Raw genomic sequence first — 15,681 nt, forward strand, 5'->3', positions numbered from 1 at the left:
GGTTGTGTATTGCATGACCATGTTTTTACGAAAATGCATTCTTTGAACTTGGGTAATCAATTCTTTTGTAACTAAACTGCCATTGCAATAGCACCGAATGCATTGCAGGGACTACAGAAGGTGGCCATTCGGCCCATTGTGTCAGTGACGTCTCTTTGCTGAGCAGTCCAAAACTAATCTCTGACCCGCTCTCCCCATAACCCTTCTCTTCCTCTGTTTCATATCTACTTCTCCATTAGAAGGTGCACTGAACTCTGCAACTACTCCCTGTGGCAAAGGGTCCCATATGACGGAGTTTGCTTTTGCATGCTGTTTTTATTTCTAGAATTCACAGCACTTCCCACCTGGAGCTAACTGATGTAGATCTTAAAGGTGCTTTTGCATTGATGCAGAAGTCACAGTCAAGCAGACACCCTTTGGCTGAGAAACTTTCCCTTTTTAACTTACCAGGATCGCAGGTGATTGTGGGACCCATTGGAGGCCAATTGGGAAAGAAAGGCATATAGAATCATAGGTTACAGCACGGAAGGCGGCCATTCGGCTCATTGAGTCCGCGCCGGCTCTATGCAATCCAGCTAGTCCCACTCACTTGCCCTATCCCCGTAGCCCTGCAAATGTTTTACTTTCAAGTACTTATCCAGTTCCCTTTTGAAGGCCATGATTGAATCTGCCTCCACCTCAGGCAGTGCATTCCAGATCCTAACCATTTGCTGTGTTTTTTAAAAAAAGCCATTCACCTTAAATTTATGCCCTCTGGTTCTTGACCCTTCTGCCAATGAGAACAGTTTCTCTCCATCTACTCTGTCTAGACCCTTCATGACCCTGAATACATCTATCAAATCTCCTCGCAACCGTCTCTGCTCCAAGGAGAACTACCCCAGTCTCCATAGAACTGAAGTCCCTCATCCCTGGAATCATTCCAATAAATCTCTTCTGCACCCTCTCTATGGCCTTCACACCTTTCCTAAAGTGTGGTGCCCAGAACTGGACACAATACTCCAGTTGTAGCCGAACCAGTGTTTTATAAAGGTTCCGGAGACTTCCTCCTTCCTCAGGTAAATGTTCAGGAGCTCCTCGAAGCCTACGCATTTATACATATAGAACAATACATGGTGTTTACAGAATGCCCCTGCAACACCATGTAAACACCATGTATTGTTCTATATGTATAAATGCGTAGGCTTCGAGGAGCTCCTGAACATTTACCTGAGGAAGGAGGAAGTCTCCGAAAGCTTGTGAATTTAAAATAAAATTGCTGGACTATAACTTGGTGTTGTAAAATTGTTTACAATTGTCAACCCCAGTCCATCACTGGCATCTCCACATTATAAAGGTTCATCATAACTTCTTTAATTTTGTGTACTCTGCCTCTATTTATACAGCCCAGGATCCCATATGCTTTTTTAAGTGCTTTCTCAACCTGTCCTGCCACCTTCAATGATTTGTGCACATATACCCCCAGATCTCTCTGTTCCTGTACCCCTTTTAGAATTGTGCCCTCTAATTAATATTGCCTCTCCTCGTTCTTCCTACTGAAATGTATCACTTTGCATTTTTCTGCGTTAAATTTCATCTGCCATATGCCACCCATGCGACCAGCCTTTCTGTATCCTCTTGAAGTCATCACTATCCACCTCACTGTGTTCACTACCCTTCCACTTTGTTCCGCTGTTTGAGAAGGAAATTCTTGTAGATAAATGCTTTCATTTGCTGCCAAATTGCTGCATCTTTTCTCTGCAACCCATCCACTTTAATTATTCAAAATTGAAGGAAAAAACCCCTTTCCTAAACTTTTGGTATTTTATTCCTCGACGACTCTAGGGTAAATACCTCAGGAATGATTTCACTAAATTTTAATAAATATCTTCTGCTTGTAAAATTGAAGTAAGTCAGATACTGGTTCCATTTGAAGGTGTGGCGCTGGCCACCTTTATGTTAGGTGCTGGTGGGAAATAACAGCACATCATCAATGTGGAATTAGATATAGCAATCCAGGGCTGCCATTCTGAAGAAATGTTCTTGTTCACTTGCCATTCACCCCTGTTTCCAGGTGCCATATAGTACAGCGGTGGGTGGGCTAAGGTTGACACCTTCACAAAAACAAAAAAATCATGTGGACTCTTGGGAGCACAAAATCAATCTTCAATTCACAGTGGGCCAGGGAGTAAATGTGGTGCAGTACCTGACTCTACCACTAGAGTATGACATTGCTTGCTGGCAGCCTCTAATGATGGAAACTGAGAATTACAACATGATGCGGAAAGGAATTGCATCCTCTTGTGTTGAAACGTAAATAGTGAATGAGTTCAGTGTTATCAGTAGGATTTCAGTGAAGTACGATGGTGACTGTGAAATCTTCGTTCCACATCTACCTGGGGGCTGTGCCTGGAGAGAGCATTCTGAGCTATATATCTCGGTGAGGTACTGGTTACAGGTCTGCCACTTTAGATGGGAGCAATTTGAGGTGATTGATTACGAGCATCACAGATGAAATTTGTTATAAATGCAATGTTTCCTGTAGTGTAATGCAGTACACCAACTAAGTGCCAACACTCGGTTCCTAGGTTTCTCATGTCTCAGTGGAATTGAATATTTAAACAAAGACTTGTTTGAAGTGACCTGACCAATTGCATTTCTTTTTTTTTAGACGGAATGCAGTGGATGCTTTCCGTGTCAACGTCATCCATGCAAGGCAGCAAGTGCGCTCACCGGTGACTAACATCGCACGTACCAGCTTCTTCCATGTTAAGCGTTCCAATATCTGGCTAGCTGCTGTCACGAAGCAGAATGTTAATGCGGCCATGGTCTTTGAGTTCCTGTACAAAATGTGTGATGTCATGACCTCGTACTTTGGAAAGATCAGTGAGGAAAACATCAAGAACAACTTTGTCCTTATCTATGAGCTGCTGGATGGTAAGTGCAGGCTGCGGTGACTGGAGGCATGCGTGGGGAATTGTTTTATTTCATAAACCAGAGGTCCTGATTTATAAAGACATTATAGGCAAACCCACCGGTTTTACATTTTCTTGGGGAAATAGTTAAAATTATGGAATGTGATCCCCAAAATATTAGAAAAGAATCCCAGAACACTCTAATAATTAGGCAGCATAAAACTGGCTGTGAGCATGATTTGAAATCCATTGCATGATATATTTTATGTCTTTCCCTTGGATATTAATGATTTTATCTGGATTTTGAATTCACAATATTTAAAAGTGTCCTCAGATACCCACCAGTCTGTAGTGAGCGTAATCTGCTATTCTCTATTATAGTTGCGGAGACCAGGATAAATCCCACAGACTGCAGCGGTTCACGAAGGTGACTCTCCACCACCTTCTCAAGGGAAAGTAGCGATGTGCAATAAATGCCGGTCTTGACAGCGACGCCCATGCCCCAAGAATGAATTTTTAAAAAAAAACCTGGGGGAGCAGAGAGAAAAAAAAGAAAAATGCTGATGTTCCAGATCAGTTTATAGGAGTTTTCATGGACTAGGTGTAATACCACACTGCTTTGATCTTTTCTCCACATAATCCACCTGTGGAAGGTTACATAGTGTGTGAATGCTTGTAACCTTACTCCCGCAAAAGTTGGATTATGAAGGGGTTCGATAGGGTAGACATGGAGAAGATGTTTCCACTTGTCAGGGAGACCAAAACTAGGGACCATAATAAATCCAATTGAGAATTCAGGAGAACCTTCTTTACCCAGAGAGTGGTTAGAATGTGGAACTCGCTACTACAAGGACTGGCTGAGGCGAATAGAATGTCGATGCATTCAAGGGGAAGCTAGATAAACACACGAGGGAGAAAGAAATAGAAGGATATGCTGATCGGGTAGGAGAAAGCTTGTGTTGAACGTAAACACAGGTATGGACTAGTTGGGCCGAATGGCCTGTTTCTGTGCTGTACATTCGATGTAGCCTTGTACTATTTTTGACATGACTGATTTGGAGTTTTATTACCTTAGCTTGCTCACTAGGTTCCATTTCGCAGAGGAATGCTTAAAAAAAAAGTGCGTGCGTGTGCGGAAGCTCTGTTTAATTTTAATGTTTCAGTTGGAATTAACCCCCCCACCCTCCCCCAAAGCAGATTTTACTTTGTACACTGCATTCCTACTTGATTGGGTTATCCATTTTTACATGTTAGCTAGTATTGCTTTCATCTTAAAGCTGGTCATGTACTGTAATTCTTCAGAAATAGGAGTGGGTGGATGTGATTCTCAAAAAGAAGTCCCATTTGTAGATTAAGTAGAATTAGAGATATATGAAACTGAAGTCGCAGTGATCTATTCCCTAAACTTTGGGCATGGTGAGTTGGATTAATTTTCCTCTTAATTATGGAATATTGCAGCTATATGTGAGGGAAGAGAATTTTTTTTTGAAGGGATGCTTTGACAGCATCTCCCAAACCCGTGACCACCTCCACCTGGAAGGACAAGGCAGCAGGTGCATGGGAACGCCATCACCTCTAAGTCTCTCACCGTCCTGACTTGGAAATAGTTCCTTCGTAGTCATTGGGTCAAAATTCTGGAACTCACTACCTATCAGCATGTTGGGAGTAGCTTCACTGCAGCAGTTCAAGAAGTAGTACCACCACCACCTTCTCAAGGGCAGTTGGGGCTGGGAAATAAATGGAAGCCTAGTTAGGGATGACCATATCCCAAAAATGAACTTTTCAAAATTCTAATTTTTGAACATGGGAGGGAGAGTGCGTATTTTCATAAAACAGATAAACCTGAAAGTGGACAATGACAAGTGACAGCAAAACTTGTTCTTTCACCTTAACAACTACAGCTTGCATTTATATAGCGTCTTTAATGTAGTAAAACATCCCAAGGTGCTTCACTGGAGTGTAATCAATCAGAGGTTTATACTGAGCCACATGAGATATTAGGTCAGGTGACCAAAAGCTTGGTCAAAGAGGTAGATTTTAAGGAACTTGTTTTTTATTCGTTCATGGGATGTGGGCGTTGCTGGTGAGGCCGGTATTTATTGCCCATCCCTAATTGCCCTCCTTAAAGGAGGAGAGAGAAGTAGAGAGGCGGAGTGTTTTAGGGAGGGAATTCCAGAGCTTCAGGCCTGGGCAGCTGAAGGCACGGCTGCCAACGTTGTGATGAAAATCAGGGGATATGCAAGAGGCCAGAATTGGCGGAGTGTAGGGCTGGAGGAGGTAACAGCGATAGGGAGGGGCAAGGCCATGAGGGATTTGAACACTAGGATGAGAATTTTAAAATCAAGGTGTTGCCAGACCGGGAGCCAATGTGGGTCAGTGAGCACAGGGATGCCCAATAACCTTGATTGTAGAAGCCATTAACGGTTGCATGTTTCCTGGTGGCTGTGTTGGTAAAGGCAATGTGTAGCTGAACGATACTGACAAGTAGGTCCCAGGCTCAACTTCTGGTCTTTGTTCAGTTGGCAATTGGTGTGTCAATTCCAGGTGGAGACAGCTGCAATACACCCAAAGGTCGAATATCCCACTGATGCTCTCTGAGCTCTCACCATGAATGACCCTTTGGGTAGGGTACTGGAGTTGGTAATAAGGAAGCTAACTGTGAGGAATCCGGTTTATGGGGAAACTAACATTCTCTTTTTTTAAAGGAGGTGTTACTGTATTGGAATGAGTTTCTTTGACTTGTGTTCTGTTCCAAAGTCTGTAATTTCGCTCATCGCTACTCTTCATACATAAGATTAATCTTTTGCTCTGGGCGTTTTAGTTGAAAGAGTTCTTTTTTGCACAGAAATCCTGGATTTTGGCTATCCACAGAATTCTGAGACTGGAGCACTGAAAACTTTCATTACCCAACAAGGAATCAAAAGTCAGGTAAGCAGCAAAGAAAAATTCTCCAGTACTCAAAGCTATTGGCATGGAGTTATTTGTGCATTCTGGCTAGAATTACAATGCTGTAATTGGCTATTGATTAAAGGATGACTATATTCAAACCAAGATTTAATTATATAAAGTAGCTTTAATACTGCTTTCTGGGAAGACATGTTTAGGTTTCTGTGCATCCCCCACTCAATCTGAAGGACTTGGCTTTAATCATAGCAAGCCTGTTAGTTCTCACTGCGATTGAGGAAGAATTTAAGGGAATGTTTTTAACCCTGCAAGGTCCCCCCCCCCCCCCCCCCCCCAAGCCTCCTGAAGGTGTTATCTCTTGCTGGGCTACCATTCTGACATAGGCCACACCTACCCAAGTGGCCGTTCTTCATGGGTAACGTGAGGCTATTTGACCGTGAGGGCATCACACCTGATCCTGTCTTTACCTGGCATCTGTGCGCACACTCTTCATTGTGAATCACTGACTGTGTTGCAGGAATCCTGGATGATTCCCCCCTACTCCACCACAGTGCTGAAGTGATACAACCAGAAGTAGGCTAGTCTACTTCTGAGATCAGCTAACCTGGAAATTACACTTTAAAAAAAAAAATGCTGTTTTGCTTTTACTCTTCGAATTAATGGTGTTGAGTGAGAAATGTAAGTGGCTTCTGTTGGCAATGGATATTGTGCTGAAATTAATTCTTTCCAGTGTCCACTTTCTGATGAGCAATGCCCATTAGTGGAGCGCCCCACGTTTGTATTCCCAGCAGTGCAGTGTTGTAATAGCAGTCTTCCAGGAAGCCTGAGGCAGGGATGGGTGCCAGTACTGCTGATAACAGTTCCTGTTTGGAGATGCTGGCTGGTGCAGATAGACTTATTTGTTGCTGGAGGAATCTGGGAGGTGGTCTGGAATATGTCCTGTGTTTGAAGCCTCCTGCAGTCACAAACAAGTGCACAGCCTGACTCAGCAGGAAGTCACTCAGTATATAGTGGAGCACTAGGAGTGTTTTTTTTTTGTTGCAAACGTTTTTGCATCCAACGCAATTTATTGTTTAATATGGGTCTGAACTTCCCTCTCGCCTCTTCACCTTTTGAGGGAGGGGTTGGAGAATCATCCAGGGTTCCTGCTCTGCAGTCAGTGACCCGTGCTGAAAAGCGTGCACAGAGGCCAGATGAAGAAAGGATCAGGTGTAATGCCCTCACTGACCAGTAGCCTCACCCCCTTCCCCCTCAATAAAAAAGAACACCAGGATAAAGGAACAGAGAAAGAGAAGAGAATGCTTTAAATGCAATTTTTTTAAGGGGAAAAGTTGCAAAATTGAGGTACGATTAAATAGAAAAAGCTGAAAAATGGGGCAGACTGGGAATGGAAAGATCAAATAAGGGGGAAATGGAGACAATAGTCTGAGGAGAATTGGTATTTTTAACTTAAGAAAAATTGTTTTTTTAGTAGCTTGGATTTAAGTACAGATATAAAGCTATTCCTTATATTTTGTTTAGCTTTATTTCTGAGATAGTATCTTCAGGGCCGGTGGTGCCTGAGGTGAAAACAGACAAAGCTGGGTCAGCCCATGAGACGGAAATTTCCCAGGTAGTCTGACAGCTGAATTTTAGGGAGAACGTCTGACTTCGCTGCAATGCCAGGATGTGTGTTGTAGGGATGGCGCTGGGGAAACATTTCAGTGAGCAAGTGGTCAATCGATGTAATGGACTCTCTCTAGGGAGAGGGTGGAAGCAAACTAGATAGCTTTGTTTCAGAAAATAACATTTTGTGATCTGGCATATGAGTAATTTGAGACATGACATGTGAGTGTAACAGACTTGGGAGGAAAAAGGTGACTTTGGACCTATGGTTCCCAAAGCTCTCCACCACTGGGGTTTTTCCTCGTGTTATGTCTGGATCCGTTGTAGACTAATTGATATTGACTAATCATAGCAATTAATCTCTCATCGTTGTATCCTGCGACTACCAGGATGGTAAAAGGCGAACTAGATGGACCTTGGTCTTTTTCCGTCTAGCAATTCCTATGTTCCTATGGAAGCTTTGAAGAAATGGCTAAGTCCAAAGGGAATTCCTGCCATGGTTCCAGGGGCAAACTGAAATACAGGACAGATTCCATGCTCGCGTGATGTGGAGAGCAAGGGCTTTTCTTAACTCTGCGGCTGGGATTTGTAGTTTGGAGTGAGCAACCATACTGTGAAAGAGAGAGACCTGCACTGCAAGTGGAAAACTGGAGCGAAAAGACCCAAAAGAAGGAGCTGCAGTTTTTGCGCTCCAGGCCTGATCCACTGGTCCTGTTCTTCCAATAGTGATAGATTTTGTCAGTGGGAAATCACACCTGATTTTTTTCAGGCAAGTGGGACCTTGTCTCATGGGATGTGTGGCTGCAGATAAACTACCCAGGAACTCCCTCCATTTCACGCGAGTATCTCGGAGCATCAGTGGTATGAACGGAAAGCTCAGATGCTAACAAAAATAAGAACGGTGTTGGTGTCATCTAACCTGCACTTCTCCAGTCTAACAGAGCACCATCTAAACATTTGTCAGATTTTCTAAATATAAGTATGTTAATAAAAGTACATCTTGTTCTGCAGCCATTCAGTAAAATAGTATAGCAGAACTAAGTTGGCCTGGCACTATAAATCTTGTAATGACTTTGAGGACATGTCCTTATTAACTTTCTGTGTCTTGTTGCTGCAATGTAAACCATGGGATTATTAGTGTTTGAGTTATTTTGGAAAGATTATATAACTGGACATTGCCTGCCGGTGTAATTACAATCCTTGCTTTAAAATGTCACTTGTGACTGGGGCTGGTGCATTTGGCAACGTAACAGTCACTGCACTTCAAAGTAATCAATTGTATTCGAAGAGTTTGGAGACCTTTGAGGTGAAGCGCTGTATAAATACAGGTGATTTCTTTTTGGTGTTGCACCTGCTCCTGTAGCTAACTTGTTTTTTTCTTTTTTTAATCAACTCTTCTGTGTGCTGACTGCTTGCCTGTTAACCCTGTGTGTGGTGCTCCTGGTTCTAATGCTGCTGCAATGCTTTCTCTTTCTCCACCTGTGACTGGCGACCTGATTTGTAGCACCAGGTAGGAAAATCTGCCTGCTTTCTGCTTTGCTTATTCATGGTGGTGGGGGAGGGAATTCCAAAATGTCTTGAATTATCAGTCTCTGAATCTAGTTTTCCAAAGAAGTGAGGGAAAGTCTGTGTTGAGACCTGGTACGGTGTAATGTTGTGATATGGCGGTAGTATCAAGTTACTCTGGTTTAACCACAATCGACTGTCGTGCTGATGTGTTGTAACCTGGTGTTACTTAAAAGTTTTTGGAGTCTAGTTCTACTAGATCAGGCAAATGTTGCTTTTTCCAGACCAAGGAGGAACAGTCACAGATCACGAGCCAGGTAACTGGACAGATCGGATGGCGACGCGAAGGGATCAAGTACCGTCGAAATGAGCTTTTCCTGGATGTCCTGGAGAGTGTCAACCTGCTAATGTCACCTCAGGGTACGTGATAAATAGCTGCTGCTGCTGCTCAATTCAAGGTTCAAATTTAGTTCCTCCTTTCCTGCCAATTTTGACTTTCATCCCCCCCCACCCCCAAAATAACCACCATCCCTGTCCCCCAGTACTGACTCTATTCTGGGGTAAACAGGCACCTTCCTGTACTTCGTGTGCGTGTACATGCACATACTTCCATCTTGTGTAAACTTCGTCTTGAGTTAAAACCCAGTTGGATGGGAATGATCTGCTTGTTGCATACCCTGGGCTCAGCAAACATAGCATGATACAACACAGAAGGAGGCCATTCGGCCTATCATGTCTGTTGGCTCTTTGGAAGTGCTGTCCCATTTCCTTGCCTTTTCCCCTCCAGGTAATTATCCAATTCTGTTTTGAAAGTTACTATTAAATCTGCTTCCACCACCTTTTCACGCATTGCATTCCAGATCATCATAATTCACTGCGTAAAAAATTTTCTCCTCATCTTGCCTCTGATCATTTTGCCAATTACCTTAAATCTGTGTCCCCTTGTTACTGACCCTCCTGCCAGTGGAAATCTTTTCTCCTTCGTTACTCTATCAAAACCCTTCATGGTTTTGAACACCTATTAAATATACCCATAACCTTCTTGACTCTGACAACAACCCTAATAATATATAAGCAATAGGATGTTAAACTTGGATTATTTGATCTGAATTGAATTGTGTAAAGGTTTTCATTGGTATTTAAACTCCTTTCCAGTAAAGCAACTTATTCCATAAGTATATAGAATGGTAGGGCTAGGTTTTCTCAGAACAATAATTCCACATGACAGTGTATATGGCTCCAGTAGCATAGTGGTTATGTTACTGGACTAGTAATCCAGAGGCCTGGACTAATAATCTGGAGTCATGAGTTCAAATCCTGCCACGGCAGCTGGGGAATTTAAATTCAATTAATTAAATAAAATCTGGAATTAAAAAAACTAGTATCAGTAATGGTGGCCGTGCCTTACCTGGTCTGGCCTATATGTGACTCCACACCCACAGCAATTTGTTTGATTCTTAATTGCCCTCAAATGGCCGAGCAAGCCACTCAGTTGCACAACCTCGCTTTTTAAAAAAAAGTCATAATGAGAATAAAACTGGACTGACGACCCGGATTCGGACTACTAGGCACCGGACACGATAAAGGCAAACCAAGCCCAGTCGACCCTGCAAAGTCCTCCTCACTAACATCTGGGGACTTGTGCCAAGATTTGGAGAGCTGTCTCACAGACTAGTCGAGCAACAGCCTGACATAGCCATACTCACAGAATCATACCTTTCAGCCAACGTCCCAGACTCATCCATCACCACCTCTGGTCGGTCTGTCCAACCGGCAGGACAGACCGACCAGAGGTGGCGGTACAGTGATGTACAGTCAGGAGGGAGTGGCCCTGGGAGTCCCCAACATTGACCTGACGCCATGAGATTTCATGGAGTCCGAAGGCAAACATGGACAAGGAAACCTCCTGCTGAATACCACCGACCGTCCTCCCTCAGCTGATGAATCAGTCCTCCTCCATGTTGAGCACCACTTGGAGAAAGCACTGAGGGTAGCAAGGGCACAGAATGCCCAGGTATGTCCTGTCCACAAAAAGCAGGACAAATCCTATCCAACCAATTACCGCCCCATCAGTCTACTCTCAATCATCAGCAAAGTGATAGCACTGTCAACGACACCTTCCATCAAGCGGCACTTACTCACCAATAACCTGCTCACCGATGCTCAGTTTGGGTTCCACCAGGACAACTCTGCTCCAGACCTCATTACAGCCTTGGTCCAAACATGGACAAAAGAGCTGAATTCCAGAGGTGAGGTGAGAGTGACTGCCCTTCACATCAAGGCAGCACTTGACCGAGTGTGGCACCCAGGAGCCCTAGTAAAATTGAAGTCAATGGGAATCGGGGAAAACTCTCCAGTGGCTGGAGTCATACCCAGCACAAAGGAAGATGGTGGTGGTAGTTGGAGCCGATCATCTCAGCCCCAGGACATCGCTGCAGGAGTTCCTCAGGGCAGTGTCTGAGTCCCAACCATCTTCAGCTGCTTCATCAATGACCTTCCCTCCATCATAAGGTCAGAAATGGGGATGTTCGCTGATGATTGCACAGTTTTCGGTTCCATTCGCAACCCCTCAGATAATGAAGCAGTCCATGCCCGCGTGCAGCAAGACCTGGACAACATCCAGGCTTGGGCTGATAAGTGGCAAGTAACATTTGCGCCAGACAAGTGCCAGGCAATGACCATCTCCAACAAGAGACCGTCTAACCACCTCCCCTTGACATTCAACGGCATTACCATCGCCGAATCCCCCACCATCAATGTCCTGGGATCACCATTGACCAGAAACTTAACTGGACCAGCCATATAAATACTGTGGCTACAAGACTAAGTCAGAGGCTGGGTATTCTGCGGCAAGTGACTCACCTCCTGACTCCCCAAAGCCTTTCCACCATCTACAAGGCACAAGTCAGGAGTGTGATGGAATACTCTCCACTTTCCTGGACGAGTGCAACTCCAACAACACTCAAGAAGCTCGACACCATCCAGGACAAAGCAGCCCACTTGATTGGCACCCCACCCACCACCCTAAACATTCACTCCCTTCACCACTGGCGCACTGTGGCTGCAGTGTGTACCGTCCACAGGATGCACTGCAGCAACTCGCCAAGGCTTCTTCGACAGCACCTCCCAAACCCGCAACCTCTACCACCTAGAAAGACTAGGGCAAGAGGCACATGGGAATAACATCACCTGCAGGTTCCCCTCCAAGTCTCACACCGTCCCGACTTGGAAATATATTGCCGTTCCTTCATCATTGCTGCGTCAAAATCCTGGAACTCTCTTCCTAACACGGACTGCAGCGGTTTAAGGCGGCGGCTCACCACCAACTTCTCAAGGGCAATTAGGGCTGGGCAATAAATGCTGGCCTCGCAAGCGACGCCCACATCCCATGAACGAATAATAAAAAAAAAAATTGCATAGCACACTTTTAGTTCCATGGCTGTTATATTGTCATTTTCAACCATTTCTGTCCCTGCTGTTCTTGTATCTATCACTGGGGGTGCAAATAACTTTGTTTTAAATCAGGAGTATCGAACATACGGCCTACAGAACAGTTTTATCTGGCTTAGGATGTGCTGTACCGACGCTCCTGGCACTACTACTAACAGCCGGGATAGTCGCGCCTTTTAAATTTTGAGCTGTGGCAGTGCTCCATGATGTCACCCCCCTCCTGCCGGTACAAGCTTAGTGGTGACCGGAAATAGCACCATGGTGGATGGAGAGAGACTGAGCAACGAGGGGTGTTGGTTGGGTTGGGCTCAATGATGGTGACCAGAGACTGGGGGCAGGAGATTGGGGGTCGGGAGATTTGGACTTGGGGGTGGGGAGGCTTTGAGGATCCTTTACATATTTAAATTGATGCAGTGGTGATTTCAGGCAGCCACCAGGGATACCTATAAACAGTGAGGACCAATATGGCGGAGGCCATGCTGTTGGCACAGATTAGGTGCAGGCCGTTACTCTCAGAAATTGGTATGCTTTTTGCCCAAATGGGCGCAACTCATCAATTTCTACCCCAGTTTGTCCAGATAATTTGCTGAATGTGGTCCATGCTAAGTGCCAGGATGCTGGATCAGGTCCACCATACTAATTGAGTTTGACACCTCTATTTTAAATAAAATGTGCTAGAAATACACAGGTCAGTCAGCATCTGTAGAAAGAAATACAGGTTATGACATTTCAGGTGCTGTACCCTTCATCAGAACTGATCGGTGAGCAAGACTTGGAGTGGCACAGGATGTGTGCGGCACAGTTTTGCATGAGTTGGGGCTTGTGTGTGGAAGAACTTGGGCGGCTGGTAAGTCCAGCGCTGGAGGCATTGCGCTCAAGAGGCCACGCAGGCGTAGATGAGTGTTTGAGTGGTGAGGTTAGAGGAGGGAGAGGTGATTGATGCTGTGGAGGTGGAAATAAGCAACCTTGGTGATGGACTAGATGTGGGGATCTGAAGCTCAGCTCAAGGTCCGGTTAAGGCTGCAGAACCTGAGCTAAGCGTGTAAAATTAGAAAATGTATTGACCAGTAGAGAGAAGAGAAAAACCTGCAAATACTGAAAATATGAAATTTAAGAATAAATAGCTGGAAATACACAGTAGGTCTGTCCTCATCTGAAATGAGGAGGCAAGTTCATTTCAGATGAAGGGTCCCCTCTGAAATGTTAATGTCCCTTTGCTTCATGGTGCTGACAGACTTCTGTCTGTTTCTAGTACTTTGTTTTTATTTTAGCTGATTGGTCTGTTATCTATTCTGTACCCCTTTTGAAATGCCAAGTGTTGCAACCTCTTTATCTCTTTCTCCCCCCCCCCCCCCCCCGCCCCCCCCGCCCCCCAAGCTTTGTGGCATTTTATTATAAAGGGTGTGGTACTTTCCACTGTGAAACCTGTGCATGCCTTTGTGTTTCAGGTCAGGTTTTAAGTGCTCATGTCTCGGGCAGGGTGGTAATGAAGAGTTACTTGAGTGGAATGCCAGAGTGCAAGTTTGGAATGAATGACAAGATTGTTATCGAGAAACAAGGCAAAGGAACTGCTGACGAGACTGGGAAAAGGTAAGGTATAAGAAATTGATTCTGCCGGAATTCACTTGACTAATAGACGGGTGTTCAAACTGCACGTAACCATCGAGCCCTGGCAATCTGGTCCAGGCAGCTCAGTGCTTACTAGCTGGTTTACCTTGTTTTAATTTTGAGCATGGAGATTTTGAAACTATTGTTTTTAGTGTCGTTCCTTTATTGATAGATAAATCCGAAATCAGAAAACCCAACATCTGTTACGATCGGCAACTTGAGATATATGCAAAATTGATGAGAACCCAGATATTAACTTTACACGTGGCTCCGGAGGCTCCACGTACAGACCAATGCAGTCCATGAAAAGCTTGGACATCCCTTAGCTAATAACGGATGTTTAACTGCAGCCAATGAGTTGTCCCTGTGGCAGAATTTCGGCGTTTGCATTGTGTGCTTCCATGTATCTTTTCCAAGAAGAAAAATCAAACTTTTTTTTCCCCTTGGGTTTATTTTTGGCTTTGTTACAGATGGAGCAAAAATCACTGCATTGCTCATGGTTCATACAAATGATTGTCTAAGATGTATGCACAATCCATCAGTATGCCAAGATTTGCAATATTATGTAACTTTGGCACTTTAGAGGGGGCAAGAAACCAATGAGAGTTTCCAGTGTCCGATTGAAGCATTTATCTATTATAGAAGTACTGTTTTTTTGTGACGGTAGGAAATTCCTTTACTGCTGCCTATATCTGAGAGGACGTCTGAGTGACCTTCACTAATGCCACCGTTGAGCCAGCCCCTCGAAGCCATGTTAGAGCACCTGGTTATAACGCTCGAATGGGGAGATCTTTAGTCTTCATGTTTACCTGCATTCGCTCACTTGAAATTGGATGACTTTGAGCCTGTGTTTGACTAGAGGTGTCAGTGGCGGGATTAGGGGAGAGGAGACAGAAGGTAAGGGAGGGGGGGAGCAAACCTGGAGCAGGTTGTGGAGATAGGTTGGGGAAGATAACTAAGTAATTTGAAAATGAGGCTTTAATATATTGGGGGAAGGGAGCCGGTGCTGTTGAGTGAGGACAAGGGTGATGGGTGATGGAGGCCGAATGTAAGATATTGGTGAAATCAAGTCAGGGTGGAGGAGAGGCAATCGAAGTGCATCAAACACCATAGAATGGTCGAAGGGGACAGAAATGGATAATGTATCACAGTCACAGAGGATGGCATTCATGATTTTGGCTTGGCTGGTCTCAATGCTGTGAGCAGTGCAGAAGCCAGTCTAAAGGAATTAGAACAGGTATTTCTGAGGGGGAGCTAGGAGACAATAATCTGTTGGAGAGCCATTGAGAGGCAGGGGAGGTTAGAGATTGGGGGGTATAGATGAGTTGAAAGTTGGATTTTAGAGGAGGGTGATGGTTTTCAAACTAAGATGGGTGGTGCTTGAGCCATTGACAATGTTAGCAAGAATCGAGGTCAGTCATGGGAACTGAGTGGGGAGGGGATTGAGGGAGCAGGAGCTAGGTTTTGAATCCTGATACTTTATCTTCAAGTACCATTCCATTGGTTGAAGTGCTCAGGTTTCACATTAATGCATAATTGAATAAGTCAAAAATATTATTGGCTATTTATTATTTGGATACTTAAAGGAATGTTAGTCGTGTTGATCCAGTACCTCTTTGTGTTGCTGAAAGAAGCTAGTTGGAAAATCACTGGCCTTGCTATGTAATTGAGTAGATATGTCCATTCTGAGATGGAGATTTTGTACTTAGATGCAGCC

At 44.4% G+C, this 15,681-nt stretch overlaps 1 protein-coding gene across 4 annotated transcripts in view; it reads left to right on the forward strand.

Moving 5' to 3' along the window:
* Nucleotides 1–15,681, forward strand: part of LOC137331244 (AP-2 complex subunit mu) — a 46,818-nt gene that overhangs the window by 16,580 nt on the left and 14,557 nt on the right. For all 4 annotated transcript variants that reach the window (XM_067994892.1, XM_067994893.1, XM_067994891.1 and 1 more), the window contains exons 3-6: nt 2,648–2,913; nt 5,737–5,819; nt 9,191–9,326; nt 13,805–13,946. In XM_067994892.1, coding sequence (XP_067850993.1) covers nt 2,648–2,913; nt 5,737–5,819; nt 9,191–9,326; nt 13,805–13,946 — 627 coding nt within the window. The remainder of the gene's footprint in view (nt 1–2,647; nt 2,914–5,736; nt 5,820–9,190; nt 9,327–13,804; nt 13,947–15,681) is intronic.

Source organism: Heptranchias perlo, chromosome 13 (assembly GCF_035084215.1).
Source record: "Heptranchias perlo isolate sHepPer1 chromosome 13, sHepPer1.hap1, whole genome shotgun sequence".
Lineage (NCBI taxonomy): Eukaryota > Metazoa > Chordata > Chondrichthyes > Hexanchiformes > Hexanchidae > Heptranchias > Heptranchias perlo.